This window comes from Cinclus cinclus, chromosome 3, assembly GCF_963662255.1.
Source record: "Cinclus cinclus chromosome 3, bCinCin1.1, whole genome shotgun sequence".
In the NCBI taxonomy this organism is placed as follows: Eukaryota; Metazoa; Chordata; class Aves; order Passeriformes; family Cinclidae; genus Cinclus; species Cinclus cinclus.
This window is the reverse complement of record NC_085048.1, coordinates 66,298,532-66,316,210: the sequence shown is the minus strand read 5'-3', so window position 1 is coordinate 66,316,210 and position 17,679 is coordinate 66,298,532. Positions and strand designations below refer to the sequence as shown.

Sequence of the window (17,679 nt, the reverse complement as noted above, 5' to 3'; positions counted from 1 at the left end):
GTGCTGTCTTCTTCTTGGAGCAGACTTCTTGATTTACTCTGTGGCATTTTGGGCAATATACAGTACAGCTTTCTGGAAAGCAGTAAGGAAACCTCCGTGATATTTAATCTAACTGAAAACTGGTTGTCCTGAGCCAGTAATAGCAAAAGAATTACCACAACAACAAAGAAACTGTTTTGGATTTTGGATTCAAACAATCATTCTGCTTAAGAAAATTAAGATTTCTTTAACTATTCCAGCACATAAGCATTTTCTTTGCTCCAGTATTATAAGGATTTCTTAATAGGATTAACTATTCATAAGAAGTTGTCAGGCAGCTATTAAAGTTTTCTAATTCTACTATCACAAAAGTTAAACTTAGTTTTTGGGTTTATAACATAAGAATACCTACAAATGAGGCAGATACATTGATTTGTATATAATTTCTGCATGACCTTTAGTCATATGATTTAGTGTTTCTATAGTACTGACACTGAGGTAGAGGGGAGGGCCAAAGCAGGAATTTTCATAATTCTGTGCTGGTGAACTTGCTCCAGAGTAGAATATTCATGGAAATAACTTTGTTCCTGATCTTCAGATTTTGAAGACTGTGGAGGTAAGTTTGCATAGGTGCAGTTACAGCTGTACTCCACAGCCATGTCTTTTTCTTCAGCCGTTCAGTTAAGTGAATTTACAGGAAGATCTGAAATATTGATGTGATCTATGTGTTCCTAATCATAGGAACATGCTCTGAATCTTGTGTTGAGCTTTCCTACAAACACAATTGTATGTTGAATTATATACCATAGGCTAACATGGACTACATTCATCACAATTACACTTAGAGTGTGTCTATCTTGACTTTCTTTTTGGTTGAAAATATTTCCAAAAAGTAATTACTGTTGAATTTTTCTGAAGATATTAACTCATTCTTTTTGTCATTGTACAAAAATACAGACTCAGGTTCTCATATAATAAATGGAATCTTTACTAAAGTGTCAGCGTGTTATAGGCATAGATTAGATTAGATTAGATTAGATTAGGTTAGATTAGATTAGATTAGATTAGATTAGATTAGATTAGATTAGATTAGATTATTGGCATAAAAATAAAAGCATATGTATATAACTGTAAATGCAAATGTATATAACTCTTGGATTGGAATTATTCTGCAGAAGCCAGTAAAGCAGTTTTCAGGAAACATTTTTTCCAAGATGACTGGCAAAGCCCATCTCTATATTTATAATTGCAATACCATTTATATTTATCATTTGGGAGCCATAAAAAGAGGAATGAGTGACTATTTCCTACTGTTAGAATTATTTTACACCTTTTCTCTACAAAGTAAAATAGTATGACTTATTCAAGCCCTGAAGCAACATCTTTTTTTATTGACAAGAAATGCTGGTAGAAAACGTTAAGTTCTTTAAAAAAGGCCAGTTTTGGACTTGAAATTACAGCTAAGCAGCATCCTCAGATGGTTTAAGATATACTAGGTAGACAATGAACTATGACATGAGTTTGATGTTTCAAGCCAGGCAAGGCAAGATTGTCCTGTATAAAGGTACTTGCTCTGCCTGGTTATTACCACTGATGCATTTTTCTACAAATACCAGTACTCTAAGTTAATAGAAATTACTGTAGTTGATTGGTTGTTTTTGTTTTTGTTTTTTTCCTGTTGGGCCCAGTAAGCAGAATAATTACTTTTACAGAGTGTATGGTAAAGAAATAATTGAAAACTGACTTGATGCTTCAGCACAGATAGAAGAATACTGCACAGGAAATCTCTGCTGTGTTTATTCAATTCCTCTCTTTCATGTCATTCAGTCCTTCATTGCCCCAGTCTCTCTCTAATTTGCCCGTTCTTATTTTTGCCCTCCATCATGAGCATTTATTACTTAATTTTTTTCATATTACAGAACTGATTAAATGCATTCAGGAAGCATCAAGGGGGGAGAAAACACTCGTAGGCACAGGGGTTATTAAGCCTGGAGATGTGGCAGGAAGTAGCCATTATCTGAAAGATGATCTTATACTGTGGAAACAAGGAGGTTAAGGCTAATGGCAGAGACCAGACCTGACTGAATAGCTCTTGTACTGAAAGTCTGTGAAGCAGTGACAACCATTCTCTCTCACTTAGTGCAGAGGGAGGGTTCATAACTTCAACAGTGGAGGCTACAACTTCATGTCTTGCCTACTTGAATTGTCAATGCAAGTCAGAAAGCCAAAATTTACTTCACCAGTTGTCCCATTGATTTTGCTAAAACATCTCCAGTGGTGGGTTTGGTTGAATTAGACCACCTGAGTGAGTCAGGAGAACAAGATCTGAGCCTACAGGCTTCAGTTCATAAAAACGAAGAAGTTCGTTTGATGATCAGTAGGGCTAATATAAGGATTATATTCCCAGTCTTTAAACCACTGTACATTATCATTTGTAAACACAATCCCTTTTTTTAAACAAGTGAAGGCAGTGTTCTTTGGGTTTTTTCTTTCTAAAAATAATTTCATTTTTGATAGCTAAAGCACACATTTACACATGGCAGGAGAGTAGTGCAACAAGCAGAAACTTTTTAATATCTCCATTCTGGGACATGGGAGAGTTTCATTCCATTAATAATTTCTTCAAAGTCAAATTCAGCCAACATGATGCCAACTACCTAAACATTTCCCTGCTAAAATTTGCCTATCCTAAAGTAACTCTGTTGTACATATGTTAGCTTTACTCTTACGCAACCTAAGGCTAGATTTTTAGCATTTCAGAGAAGATAAAGGGAGGTAAGATATGTTACTAGTTTTTTTCATTTTCAGACTTTAGCTAATTTACTCAACCCTTGATGTTATCAGTCTCCTGTCCTCTCTCTCCTGATCTGCTTAATATCGGCTGGGTGATATCGCTGTGGGAAGTCATAAGTGTCTTTGTCAGTCTGGAACTGAGCAGGTGATTGTATCAATGCCTGTTAGTGTGGATGTCTTTCTAACTAGTTTTGAAAGCACATGATATTGTTACAAGGATATATTTATAGTACAGTCATTTGTCTTCCTGATAAATGAGAGCAACTCAGCTGGAAACACACTGCTTAATTTATGTCAAACCACTGCTAATCATGGCTGTTACTGGAATGTACTGTATTGCAATATTAAATTTAATCTAGATAATTTGAAAAAGAAGCATTTGGGAAATCTGCTCCAGTCATCCTTCACAAAAATTATGTGGCCGTATCTATATCAGACACATTTTTTGTTCACAGCTTTGAAATCAAAGTTCTCTTACTGCTGTGCCTTTATTCTCTTTGGTTGGTTTGTTTCTCCCAGATATTAAGAATTTTATTCTTCTCTTATACTGCATAATCCTTCAACAGCATTGAATATTCTTCAGACTTTTCATGTAAGATACTCAATTTTCTGTAATTTCCTGTCCCATTTTCTAATATTCTAATCACACAGTGCCTTAGTCTGAAAGAAAAAAAAAAACAACCAAAATAAAACAACACCAGCACTACAAAACCCTACAGAAGTCTCAAGGAAGATCTCATACATGTAGATAAATATTGGAAGGGAGAATGCAAAGAAGATAGTAGCAGGATCTTTTCATGGCTGTGACCAGAACAAAAACAATGAAAGCTGAAACACTGGAGATTCTTTGTGAACATCAGGAAACATTTCTTTACTGTAAGGGAGACCAAGCTCAGACACAGGGTGCCCAGAGAGGTTGTGGAATCTCCCTCCTTGGAGATATTTCAAATCCATCTGGACATGGCCCTGCTCTATGTGGCTTAACTTGAACCATGGTGTTGGACAGCATGATCTCCAAAGGTCCCTTCCAACCACAACTGTTGTTACTCCATTAAAAAGTAAAACTATTTCAGAAACTTTGTCTAAGGTGAGAAAATAATTTTAAGATTGGTTGAAGATTGACAGGAAGAACCTGTCTGGGTTTTAACTCTTCTGATGCAGGTATCCCTGGGCAGCCATCTCTGTCCTACACCTCTAGCTTCCTGTTTCTGACCCCCACACCATCTATGTGTCCACTGAAGCTGTTCTCCAGAAGTGTTGAGTGTTATTTTGTCTTTGCAGCAGGGATCAGGTATGTCTGTTGTCAGCATGCACTCCCCATGGTACAGAGACAAGACATGCAGAGCATTTACACCTTCTCAATAGCTGCTCCCCATAAGTATCCTTCGGGCTCATCACCATGAATTAGACTCACTACTGCATACAACTGTTTGATTTCTTTCCAGCATCCCTTCATGTCTGGGAAAAGTAATATACTACTAGATAAATGGTATTATCTGTGATTTGAAATGCTCATAATTTTGAATAATTTTGTCAAGTTGCTATCTTAATAAGGCTGTAGCTATAGTGCTGGCTGCTGCACCACATTGCACTAATATGATTAGAACTAAAGCCTCCTTCCCTTAACCTCACAAGTAATCACATTGACATCAATTTGTTCCTAAGTATTCTTACTGTCACAGGGAGTTGTAGCACTTTGCAGGATCACCTTCAGGGATCACAAGACACATATAGGCACTCTCTGCAGATAACTTAACACAGCAAGCAGAACTGCAGTTTGACATTCATGCCTGGTGATTTTTGTCTTTGAGGCTTCTGATTTTCTGTATGGATTTATGGGTTTTTTTCCATTTAGACCATGGAACCTTAAATGACCCTCTCCAACAGGTGAGCAGGGTAGCAAATAGGAGCATATAAACTAAATGCTTCAACAAAAAAATCAGTTATTCCTTACTCTTCCTGTCTGTGCTTACAGTGAATACTGTGGCTAGCACAACTTCATTCTGCCCCACAAGTGGCTGGATTTTGGATTTTACTGCATGAGTGTTTTTTCATAAGTCCTTTTGAAGACTTGCAGCATTACCATTCTGTAAAACTGAGGAAAGTTGACTTCTTCAAAAAACAAATATTCTTTAATTTTCAAAAAGTATCAGCAGAATGTGAGAGTTTGGAAGAACTAAAAGAAAGTTACTGTTTTTTCTAGAGAGTTATTGAGATATTTCCCATAAAACAGTGTTTTAAAGTCACTTTTTCTTAACTAGCAGAAATTTGAAGCGACTATGTTTTGGTGCGGGAAGGGGGAGAGGCAAAATCTGAACTTCTTCAGTCCTTATTTGTCTTAGTTAATTACAGACAGAAAGGAGAGCAAGATTTGCTTCTTCCAAAGTCAAAGTGTGTTTCCACAGTAGCGTCTTTATAGAAAGCTGGCAAGAGATAAGTGCTCCCAAGCCTGAACTTTGTTGCACTGAGAGCATGTAGTAAACTTATTTACCAAATTTTCTGGCCCTATTTCCCATCTCTTTTCTATTTCCCTCTGCTCTTCACATTTTAGTTGTTAAGATTAATCTTTTTCCTTCTGTCTGTCTTTGAGTGTATTGAGAAAAATAGAAGAGAGGCATGTTGCTAGTTTTACATGCTCATAAAACAAAGGCTTCAGAGCCAATGGAAGAGATTGTTCAGATTTTTTTCTGTGTTCTGAGTTTTAAGGCTTGAAGGAATGTGGTGCTCAAGAGGAAAATGTTTATGAATGCAAATATGGACATTTAAAATTTTTAGGGATGTTAGAAGGGTCAGAATGGGTGTCAGTGGCAAGAGCTCCCACTGAAATCTGGGGGGGATTCGATTCCCAGTTTTTATCAGTGTCTGTGGAAATTCCATCTGTAACTATGTGATTTTGCCATTGGGTTGAAAAATGAATGACACAAAAAGAGCACCCCAGAACAGAGGGTACTGCTCCAGATTGGAGTCCTGGAGAGGATAACAGAGTAGTTTGCTGGGGCTGTTGCAGCCAAGGTAGAGGAAAGAGATGCAGTGTGCATTCCTTGAATGCCCCTGCATGCCAGATACCAACTGTGTGAAGGAGGCTGGTCGCAATGTGGGAACCCAGCTGAGTATCACTGCTCTGCTAACTCTTAAAATGTCTATCTGTGGGTCAAAGCCAATTCTGCTAACAACTGAACCGAATAATGTAAGCTACTATTGTAGATATAGTGTTGCTGGAAGTGCAGCTCAGCTTTCCCTATGAAGTTGAAACAGTGGGTTTTTTTCCAATAGCACTTGAAGCACCTTCTTTCCGCATTCCTTCTCCTTCCTAATACATTTTGTTTGCCTGTATATAGTCTTCATTTTGCATTCCAGAAGACACAGTCCAAAAGCACTTTGTCATAAAGAATATGCTCTCAGAGGTTTTCAGGGATTCCTAGTATTTCTCAGGTTGCTGGGGGAAATTCTTCAATAAATAAGTAGGACAGTAAAGTTAATATTAACAAAACACTCCTAAGGCAACCCCCCTAGTCACTTCCTAATTTCTAAATAAGCATGCCTTTTGTTGCCTCTCCATGCATGGATTAATCACAGTCTGTGTGCTGATGCAGATGAGCAGCATTGACATTGTGTCTTGCAGCCACACTGGTGATGCCATGTGTAGGAGTTACTCATGTGGAACAGTGGTTTATGTAATCTCCCCATCCCTGCCCACAGGCTGGGGAAAAAAAAGCAGCCATAAGGCAGGGAAGAGATTTATGAATGCTGCGATGTGTCTAGGTTTTGGCTGTCACTTTAAGTGATTGTATTTTCTTAATGTGCTACTGGCCTTAACAGCTGAACAAGCAGCAAGAAATAGGACAGGAAGCTTTTACATATGTTCTCTTGTGCTATAAAAACCTCTTTTTATTGCTTTGATATTATGTCAAACCTATGTCTCACTTTTTGACCAATTTAACTTGAATAGTTCATTAAACTATTATAATTGTCTTTCTTCATTATTGTTTTGTGAAATTTCACTGTAACAGATCTGGGTGATGTCTATGGGAAGGTTTATCTCTCTTCAGTGACTTATTATTTTCACCTGCCTGTAGTATCTCCACAGATACCTACTTTTAATTAATTTTCAGCTCTTACCCGTGTTTTTACATGCTCTAATTGTAGGAGTACCAGAATTGAGCTTGGAGGTCCACCTGCGATATTGCCCTAACTTTCTCAATTCTCATCATCAATTCTTTCAGTTTTTGCTGGTCTGCTGTTCAGCTGGACAAAGGGCTTCATGATTTTTTTTTTCCTTTTCAAATGGATTTCCTGTTTCAAGGCTTCTCAATGACTGTTTTGCTCTTTTTAGGCTTTAGAAATTGCATATGTGAGTGAACTCTGAAATGTAATCAGAAATCAATCAGAGGAATGTGATGGACATGGTTCTTTTGACTCAGTACTATCTCAGGGAAAAATTTATTCTCAGAAAAAGGTTCTTTAGAGTACTTTCTTTTTGAGTTTTCCTGAAAGCAAACAAAATATTAAGGAGAAATTCTCTTCTACTTAACATTCTGAAACATTCATGTTTTAATGTCTCTCTGGTGCCAAAGGTGATTTGTTTAAACACTGATTGATATATCTGTTCTTTTTCAGAATTCTGATGGATCCACAGTAACATCCTTTAAAATCAAGTTGTGACTTTTGTCAAGGCTCACAACACTCAGAGTATTGATTAGAATGTTGATGACATATTGATATGTGTCTCTGTGTTAAAATTCCAATTAAAAGTGAAGCCATAATAAAAGTGAAATTGAATGAATAAAAGTAACTTGCAGAAATGCCTATATATGACTTGCCAGTTATGGCAGCTGAATAAGACTTGCAGGCAGATGTGATGACTGAGTAACTTTTGAGAACATAGTAAAATTGTCTTGCAGAGAAATATACCACACTAAAGGCCATGGGATCTGAGAAATTAAATCATGATTTCTTGAAGTATTAAGAATAGTTTGCATGGAATAGCAGTAAGTTCAGCACAGCTTTTTGATCAGGCAAGATGAAAAGTGCTGCTAACATATGATTATTCTAGACTTTGAAGCAAATGCTGTGCTTTCCATTGAATAAGGCAAGATCTAATGCTCCTTACCAACATCTGTTGTCAGTCAAAGGTTTCAGGAATTTCTTTATCCAGTACCCCTTGAAATTTATCTTTGTACTCTTGCACACCATTTTATACTCCAGTTCAAATATAAGTTTTTAAACAAGTGGCATTTATCTGTATGGGACAGAAAAGTATGACACACAATGGAGACATCTTGTCCTTAAGGGATAGAACCAGTTTCCATGAGATCTGGTTCTGCTGTGGACTTAGCAGGTCAAGACTACAAAATTCAGCCTTTCTGTGCATTTTATCCTTAGTAAAAAGCCGATAAAGATACCACTTATGTTTTTCTTGCTTATTTCGGGCTGTACTGTTTTTAAGAATGTGATTTTCATTGGCAGCTGTAATATTAATGACATAGAAACAAAATAGTTGAAAATACAGTTAGGATATAGTTCTAGATTTTCTCCTCTGTCTCCCCCTCTAGGTTTTTAGAGTGTGGGATATACAGACTCTTTCACCACTGCAGGTCTTCTATGAAAATCATGGGACTCCGGAAGAGATGAATGCCTTTCCCATGGTATTTGACAATGATCATGGCATGCTTTTCACAGGTATGTTACTGCAGCTGGTGTGTGAGAGCATGCCCCTTCTGCTAGAATCCAGTTTTCTTTATGATTAAAGGCATCTGAAGTTGAGTACAGGAGTAAGGTATATGAGAATATACAGAATACTGGGAGCCAAGAGTATTGCACATTAAGACTGTTTTAAAGTGGGTTATATATGGTCCTAATTTCAATATTGAAAATGGCATGAAAATAAGCAGCATGGTATTTAACAGCAGGAACCAAAGGAAATGAAAAAGGCTTCTCTGAAGGCGAGGTGAGGCTCCCACAGCAAAATTAAACTAAAAATATTGTTATATAGACTTGTCCTTTCTTGAAAGCTATTAAGTTATTGATCTCCCCCTAACTATCCCCCTATCTAGGAACCACCTCCTGTTTGGAGATGAAAACAGCAGCATACAATCTCTGTGGAGCCCTCACAAGTATATTCAAACCCTTTATTTAACTCAGTAATAAAAACAGCCCAACAACCTGAGGTATCAACAGACACACTGCCCAATTGATTAGGGATAAAATATTGTGGGAACTCAGCCTGGGGTTTCTGGGCTCTGTTTCCTGACTTTGTAGCAGGGAGCCTGGCACCTCTGAGGGGTCAGAGCTTTGTAGTTGTCACTTAGGATGTTAGCCTTTTATATCTAAGGCAGAGACTCTTGAAATTGGCAGGATTTGTCTGCCCCAGAGATGTAGTCACAAAAAAGACAGCTTTGAACTTGTTCTGAGCCTATAGAGGCCTATCATGTACCAGGCAAATAAAGTAATTGTCTTTGGAGACAGTTTTTTCTGTCCTTGGATTAGGAACAAGGCACAAAGCTTGCAAAGCTTGTCAGATCTGAGAAGATGAATGTGAAACATTTTGTTTTCAGTGCCTTGATGGTTTCTTCTGAATTTTTTAATCACTAAAGATACAGCTACTGTCTTCATTTCAAATTTATGCTTGTGAGATTTTCAAGGCTTTGCAGCATCTGGAATTTATACAGGTCAGTCCTTGACAAAATGAGGTAATTTGCCTGTATAAACAATGGTTCTACAAGTGTCTAAATACTTGTAAGACTGGTCCTAGACTCTGTTAATGATTCCATTAAAAGCCTAAGTGAATGTCTCCTTGCCCCTGAAAAGGGAAAGAGACTGAGGCTATATATCGAGTGAATTCATTCTCATTGCTATGTACCTGGCTTCACAGAGGAGATTTTCACTTAGTAATTCACTAACATTCATAAATCACAGCTCACCTTCATGCTTCATTTGAATATTGCTATAGCTTTCCTTCTGTGCCTGTTTCCAAGCTTCTGGCCTTTGCAGCTGGATTTATGGCAAGGATTAGGAATAATCCTCCTTTGCTCTGTACTCACTGCTGCTCCCATGCTGGTAGGTCAGCAGGGATACCCGGGCAGGGATACCAGAGCTGCAATGGGAGACTGCACTCAGGCCTGAGAGCACTGTACAGACCTTGTCCTTTCTTTTGTCTTATTGTCTCTGTCTGCCTCTGTCTTTACAACCTCTGATCTGAGAGCACCAGAAAGTGTTTGGAAAACACCATTCAGAGCTGTGGTGCTGTGTAAAGGAAGGTACTTGAAAGGCATCATCATTGCCTGCGGATATAATTGCTTTATGTGTAAGAAAGCAGAAAGCAGAATTTATTTGAGTGATAGATCTCCCAGTTAGAGTTTTATGTATTTGAGTTCATTCCATTTCATGCCAACCAAGTCTGGGACTAGGGGATTTATGGCTTCTACTTATTTGCAGCCAGGATGTCAGTCTCATCAAAGGTGGGCAGAGAACTGTGTACAACAGGTAAATACTTAGCCATTGTTTGACTTTTCTGGGGACTGAGTGTGAACATTTTCTGCTTCAGAGAACAGGTATTCTCAAAAAGCAGACAATATACCATATCCTCTTCAGAAGAACTCATATGAACCAAATGGTTTACATGAAATATTTTAATTTCCAGGAAAAGTAATCATGCACAAAATATATATATTCTCACTTTTCTCACCTTGTGCAGGTTCAGATGTCATTGATATTTATCCCCTAGCTAATGTGATACAAGATTTAAAAGAGTTGCCTCAGACACATGAGAAGAGCCTAAATGTTGTGCTTTACAATAGAGCTTTTCACCAGATTCTCAGTATTTGCACTGAGTCAGTTCTGAAGGTAAGTTGTCACCCTTTATACTGTAAAATAAAAATCTCAACTTTTTTATTTGGAATAAGTTATCAGGAAATTTGATAAGTTACTAGTAGTTTTTTTATTCAAAGTGGTGTGTGGCTATTTTTGAGGTCCAAAGAAGTGGTAGCCATGAACCCTATTAGGGTTCAGAAGATCCAACTTTTCTTTTTAACAGTGCTACAATAACCAAGATGTACTGAAAACCTGCAGTTTTCACCAGCTGTTTATACATTAGATGGCAAAATTTGTAGGGAGAGGTAGCATCTTTTATTGGGTCATTTGGTGAGGCATGGCATTCCATGGAGAAAAGCTTGTTTGTGTAATAGTTTGTTCAGTTTATACTCTGTCTAAAGATGTTATTTGTCACTGTAAATCTTGCCTTCCTTAGATCACAATCGCTGAAACACTATTACTATCACAAGATAATACGGAGCACTTGGTGCTACAGAAAATCAGATTCTAGTGCATATGAAATGAGTGGCTACTTGATAAATCCATTTGAATCTGAGCTATCCCACTACAGTGACCAAATTTTCTACTGGTATTTCATTATAAGGTGTCGCTTACATTTCCAGAAGTATTCAATAATGATCAGAGACAGTTGTTTCTGGTTTTGGACCAAATGTTTATGAAAAGCCTTATTTGTATATTCTGCATAGAAATTGTAACTCCAACAATTCTTTCTAGTTAAATTTCTTTGCTTTCAAACTGTAAAAAACACTTTCTATTTAATGTCAGTCTCTCTGACTTGACAAGGGTCTTTATCATAGCATACATAAAACATAGAACCTCCCCTTGGGTGGGCACCTTCCTCAGAGAGGACATTTTCAGGGAAACTACATTGGTGTTTCAGTAAAAAATGTTGCTATTGGCCATAATTTCTCCTATTACAGAAGAACACATTGTGCGACTAGTTTTATAGGATGGACTAAAAATAACTATCATATTATTTTTTCAGGTCTGGGACCTAGAAACAGGATCTCAAATATATCAGATAGAAGATGCACATGGGGTGAAAACTGAGGTGACCTGTGCAGCCATTGAAATAAATGGGGTTTATCTTGCTACTGGGGCATGTGATGGTAAAGCAATTAAATAATTACTACCTTTTTTGAACCTTTACCACTCTTCATCACCCTTTTTTTTTTTTAAAAAATGGCATATTGCATTAGCAGACAGTAATCTTCTCCTTGATTATCTCAGTGACAGTATTAATTTTGATGGCACAGCTCTGAGTCTGTAGAAGGGCGGGGTGGATCTTGATTGGGTTCTCTTTGATAGGTGGCTCACAGGAATGTGATTTTGGGCTGCTTGGGCTCTGGTTCTTTTTTAGCCTATTACTCTTTGCAAGACTGTCTTCAAAGCTCTTGGTCTGACAAGTTGTTTCCTCATAATACTTAGGACCTAGATCTAGAACTAAATGGTTGCAGGTGAAGAATGGTAGTTTTAAAATTTTCTAGTCTCTAAGCTCAATTTTATAGTGTTGAAAGTAATTGAATGGAAGTCATTGAACACTAGAAGATAGAGAGAGAGAGAGAGATACAGATTCCTGTATTTTTCATGTCTGGTATTAAGGGTGCATGAGTTTTAGGTAATGTGACAAGACCTCTCCACAGTGAATTGCGCAGGAAGCTTTAATTATTTTATCATCTGTTAACATGAAAGAATAATTCTTCTTACATTAAAATGTTCAAGAGTACACACCTGAATTTCTAAAATGTGGGAAACTTATGAAAGTTGTCTCTCATGAAGAGGAAATGATGGCCTTTTCCACACAACATACTGGCTAATATTTCTTGTTTCTACTTGGGAGCAGAGACTGCATGCTTTATGGATCTTAAGAGCACAGGAGAAGGTGAATGTTGTCAAGTTTTACAAAAGAAAAGTCACACATAATTAATTGCTTTTCTTAAGAAAACTCCATAGCTTCTTCTCCCCGCTAGCTCTCTAGGATAAATCCAGCAATCAGGTCCTTCTGCCCATTGTTTTCATTCAGAACCCAAAGTCTTCTGCCGGATATCCCACATTCTGATTGCTCTCTGATAATGTTATTCAGAAACTGTATGAAGTAAGATAAACAGAGATCTTTTATCCTGGGCTGCACAAAAAAAATAGACATGGAAAAATTGAGAGAGTGGTGATGTTTTCTGGTAAGTTTTTTTGTCCCTACAGCTGATTTGCTAAGAAACGCACAGTTAAAATTTTTGAAAGACCAGTGACATAGCACTTGACCTCAGATTGGATTTTCTTTTTCTTTCTCTTTTCCCTGTTTGATCCAAATTAAACTTCTGGATTTGCAGTACAGGTTACTGCTTTTTAGCAATATGAACTTTTGTTCATTCCCTTTTCTACATTTTTGTCATCCCTGTGTAGGAACAGTGAAAATCTGGGAGTTTGAAAGCGGGCAAGAAGTTAAAGCCTTGCCTTTAGCACAACACAGCAGTGATGAGCATCGAGTGCTGAAGATAGTATATCTGAAGGCTGATGAGGGTCAACATGCAGTTGTTATTTTGGACCAGAGAGGGAAGATAAAAATCATTCAGGTTTTTCAAATATGCTTCTCCTGACGCGTTCCCCCCCCCCCCCCAGTTTCATTTGGTAGCCCCTCTTTTCTGATGTAAAATAGGAATTTTTTTATTAATTAGTAGATTAATTAACTTTTAGAAACTTTCAAAGAACAATTTTAAAAATCTAGTAGAAAATCATACTTTTTCAATGTAGTCAGCTTTTTACCCTTCTGTCTAGTGTTAAAATGTTTATTATTCCATCACTGGTTTTCAGCATTCTCATAACTCCTTCCTTGAGTTTGGTTTTTTCATTTGTGATTAAAGTTTCAGTAGTTACAGATCCTTTGAGGTAATGGCTTAAAATATTGTTGTTGTTATTACAGATGGTGTATAGTCCATATAAAGAGCTTCTTAAGATAATATTTGTCACAGAAAACAAGCTGTATTTTAAATGTGTTTCTAAACAAGATACACACTTGCTATAGTTCTTTATGAATAAAGAAATCCTTTCCTTCCTCTTTCATTAAGTCAGTTGTTTTAATAGGGTGACTCAGCTCAAACAGATCTGTATGTCACATGGGTGCTTCCAGAGATAGTGCCATTTCCACGAAGGAATCCAGTTGTGTATCTGTCACTGAAGCCTAGCTCCTTAAAAACACAAGATTTTTTTCCAGAGATTCGGCTTCTGTGTAACACCAGTTCCATGAGAAATGATAAAGAGGTGAGAAACACTTCAAAGTTTCACATAATTTACAGAAGATTGGAAAATAAAATGTTTACTGTGTTCACAAAGATTTCAGGTTTTAGCAACAGGGCGAGAACCAAATAATCATTTTCCACTGTGGTCCCTTACAACCTTATACGTTCTATGATTCTGTGATTCCAAACTTTTCAGTGCACTGAAATAAATACACAGAATAAGTCATGTAAGAAAGTAACTAAGGGCTCTGTCTTCCTAGAAGTCCATTGCATGGTTAATCACCATAATTAAGGAGTTAGAGTTGCTCTAAACATGCACTGCACATTCCTGCACAATATAGTAAGTTGAGGTTCTCACATAAGCACCTCTAGAAATGAGATGTCCCTCTTCCTATAGCTAATTCCTTTAGTAATAGTGGCACATAAAGATAAAGCTGAGTATCAGAGTGATTCCGTTTCCTCTTCTTACTGCTTTGGTTACATAAAATGTCAAATTTATGTTTCAATTTATGTTTTGATTTAACTTAAATAGTCCACAAGACTTAAGTCCTGTCTTGTAAAATTTCACTAACTTTGTAACAGATGTGGACAATGTTTATGGAAAGGTCATTATATCTCTGCTCAGTAACTTCTTCCTCTAACTTGATTAGAATATCTCCACAGATACCTACTTTTTGATTAATCTTCAGTCCCTTACACCTGTTTTCACATGCTCAGATTACAACTGTGCTGTATAAAGCAGGTCAGGTTGGAAGCCCCTGTCCTCTGCAGCTGGGAGTCTCCCAATACTTTCACTCCTGGCTTCTTCTGGTGCTTCTATGTAGAACAAATACAATAGTATTAAAATAGCATCCCACATGCAGCTGTTGCAGACACTGTCCCTTTAGGCATTTTTTTAGATTAACAGTTAAAATATTCAACTGTCTGTAATGTCCTACTCTTACTCCTACTCAATTTTTTCTTTTAATCTTCTTTGTAGACTTTTTTATCTTCTGTGGGTATTAAGTGTTTTGATGTTTTAAAAGTAGAAGGATGCAGATTGATAGCAACAGGAAGTGCAAATGGTGAAATAAATTTATGGGATTTTGAATCTGCCTCTGTGAAATGCCTGTAAGTATTAACGTTCATGCCTTTTGATCTCTAATGTGTCATACAAACTTTTCGAATGGCATACTGGAAATTCCAATATGCCCAAATATAAAGGGTGATTTACAAGCAGGAATTAAAGTAGCAATTTATGTGGGCCCTCCTCCCTCCCACTTCAAATTACTTTGCCAGATATTCCTGACATTGAAGGTAGGAGAAGTGATCAGGAGAGTCATTTGGGGAAGGGATGATGTAATTAAAAATAATGTTTTAACATCACTCAGCACTGCCACTGAAGGAAATTCTCAGTATATAAATCACTCTAGTCATAGGCTAGAGGCTGCTACTGAGCTGTAGAAACATTCTTATTTTGGAAGTTTTGTGTTTGGGAGGACATTTGGAAGTAATGGTACTTCAGATGATAATGGCAGATGTTCTACATCATCATATCTCGATCACTGTCCATACATAGAAGACTAGAAGTCACATTCAATGAGGAGAAACCTGAAGTGATTTTGGAGGTTTGAGAGTAAAGGTCTTTCAGAGAAAGTGACAAAGAGTGAGCATAGAATGGTTCCAGATATTCATATGCCCACTAAGCAGCTACATCAGTAAACTGAACAATGTCAGTAAGTCCGGTTACACTGAGTGGAGCAGCATGGCAGTATTCCTGTGTTGGTGAAGGAATACATGTCTTTTAGGACCATACAAAGTCAGTATTTAGCCATTCTACCCAAGAGTTTCACTTCATCCTTCATGTGTAAAATTTGCAAGTTTGTGAGAAAGTGAGATGAGTTTTCTGTACTGTGGAAAATAATCAAAATTTTACTGCAGTTCAGACAGTTGCTCTCTCTTTATATTCACTTCCCCATATATGAGGCAGCCAATTCATATTGATGCATGGAAGATAGGAAAGTTAATGCTTTGTAAGTAGAGTACTTTATCTGAGGTTCACATCACTGTTAGAGTGACAGGAAAAAGGTACATTTCTAACATTAACTTAGCCAGTAAAGTTGCTTCATTTTCTTTTTAAATAATAATCCTCAAGAAATATTTGGCTGAATGAAATTTTCATCATTCCATCAGGTACCTGTTTTTCCTGGCACAGGGACATTCTGTATGTGCTCTCCACTGACATTAAACCATCATAACTGATCCTGAAAAACTGTCTAAAACTTTAGTTGGCATGCATTCTGGGAAACTAAAAGTTTAATTTTTTTAATTACAAGTTAAATATGAAACATTTTCTGGAACAATACACAACCTATCTGACATGTGCTGTACAAATATCTTTGTTTTCAGGCGTAAAACTACTGAAGACAACCAGGGCTCTGGAGTCAATGCCATATTTTTCCTTACACATAGTGTTTCCTCTCCCAGGTAACTGTGCATTTATCTTTCTTGGACACAGGCAAAGTCCCTTGGAATTTTGTTGTAGTAATGTTGCACATGATGTGATGTTTCTCAATGAATTTGAGAATATGAGATAAAATCTCATAAAACTGAGATTTTATTTGTATTTAGTCAATACAAGTCCATACAGTTAATTAGCTTACCCATTCTTAAACTTTCATAATGTTTGTCAAACCATATGCTATTTTTCTGCTCAGCTCTCTTTTTTTTCCTCTAAACTATCTCATAAGTTATGAATATGAATTCAACAGAGGTAGATTTTGTCTGGTATCAGTTTTCCAGTGTACCATAATTTCTGTTATCTCTGTGAGATAATTGTGTGGCAGCAGGCTTTTTCTTTATTTTAAACCTGCTATAATCCTCCTGCTTTTATATACTCTCAGCAAAGAGGCAAGCACATTGAAGTGTGCCACAAATAGCCACAAGATTCCTCTTAAAACAAGCTAGAAGCTTCCATAGGTTGGCAGTGTTTGATGAAAAAGAGAATTTTAGCCAAATATGCTCATTTTGAAAGAAAGGCATTGCACCTGTACATCACTTCTGAAACATTTGTCTTCCAATGATATGCAAAGGCAATGATAGCCAAAAAGATTCAGTATGGATTAAATACTTACACAGCTTTAAGCTTTTCATAATTAGACAGCTTTTTTGCTCCTGTGAACCACTAAGCTGGTTTATGGTCTTATGTTGCTTTAAAATCTCCAAGTAGCTTATTCTCCTTGATATCAGGGCTACTTAATTGAACATAAATTCTCTTTTTTGACATTATAACTTAATTATTAGTTTAAGAAATCCTAGTTAAATAAAAATTCAGTGATTAAAATTCATTAATAGATTTTTTTTTATAAATTAAGATAAGCATTTACTATTCTTAAACTTGTAGGAGGATCCTACAAGGACTTGGAAAATCATACAGTCTTAGGATGTTTTGTATTTACTGAGAAGATGCCTAGTTAAATTTGAGTGTGATCATACACACACACATAAACATGTTCAAGCATGATAGCAAATCTGTAAAATCAAACATGGAAAATTGCAAATTTATGGCCACCTGACAAAATTTAAGTGGAGTACCCCAGCTGCATACTTTCTAACTATCCCAGTTATTCAGGTACTCTTGCCAAAAACAGAGCAGCTGTGACATTAGTGTGCTGTGTGGCAAGAACTACTTATTAACACAATCAGAACTTGGCTCAGAAGCAAAACCGTTTAAGATCACATCCATTTTTTTCCTGATTTTCTTCCACAAAACCTCATTATTGAGAGTTTTCATAACAAATTAGAAAATGAGTTTCAGTAATTAATTGAAAACTATTTGCAGAGGAAGTACTGTGTAAAATGAAAG

The 17,679-nt window shown here is 36.8% G+C and overlaps 1 protein-coding gene across 1 annotated transcript in view; it reads left to right on the top strand.

Moving 5' to 3' along the window:
* WDR64 (WD repeat domain 64) overlaps positions 1-17,679 on the top strand; it is a 51,129-nt gene that overhangs the window by 21,965 nt on the left and 11,485 nt on the right. The window contains exons 11-17 of the mRNA XM_062488940.1: positions 8,325-8,451; positions 10,466-10,614; positions 11,588-11,711; positions 13,003-13,172; positions 13,681-13,857; positions 14,815-14,945; positions 16,224-16,301. Coding sequence (XP_062344924.1) covers positions 8,325-8,451; positions 10,466-10,614; positions 11,588-11,711; positions 13,003-13,172; positions 13,681-13,857; positions 14,815-14,945; positions 16,224-16,301 — 956 coding nt within the window. The remainder of the gene's footprint in view (positions 1-8,324; positions 8,452-10,465; positions 10,615-11,587; positions 11,712-13,002; positions 13,173-13,680; positions 13,858-14,814; positions 14,946-16,223; positions 16,302-17,679) is intronic.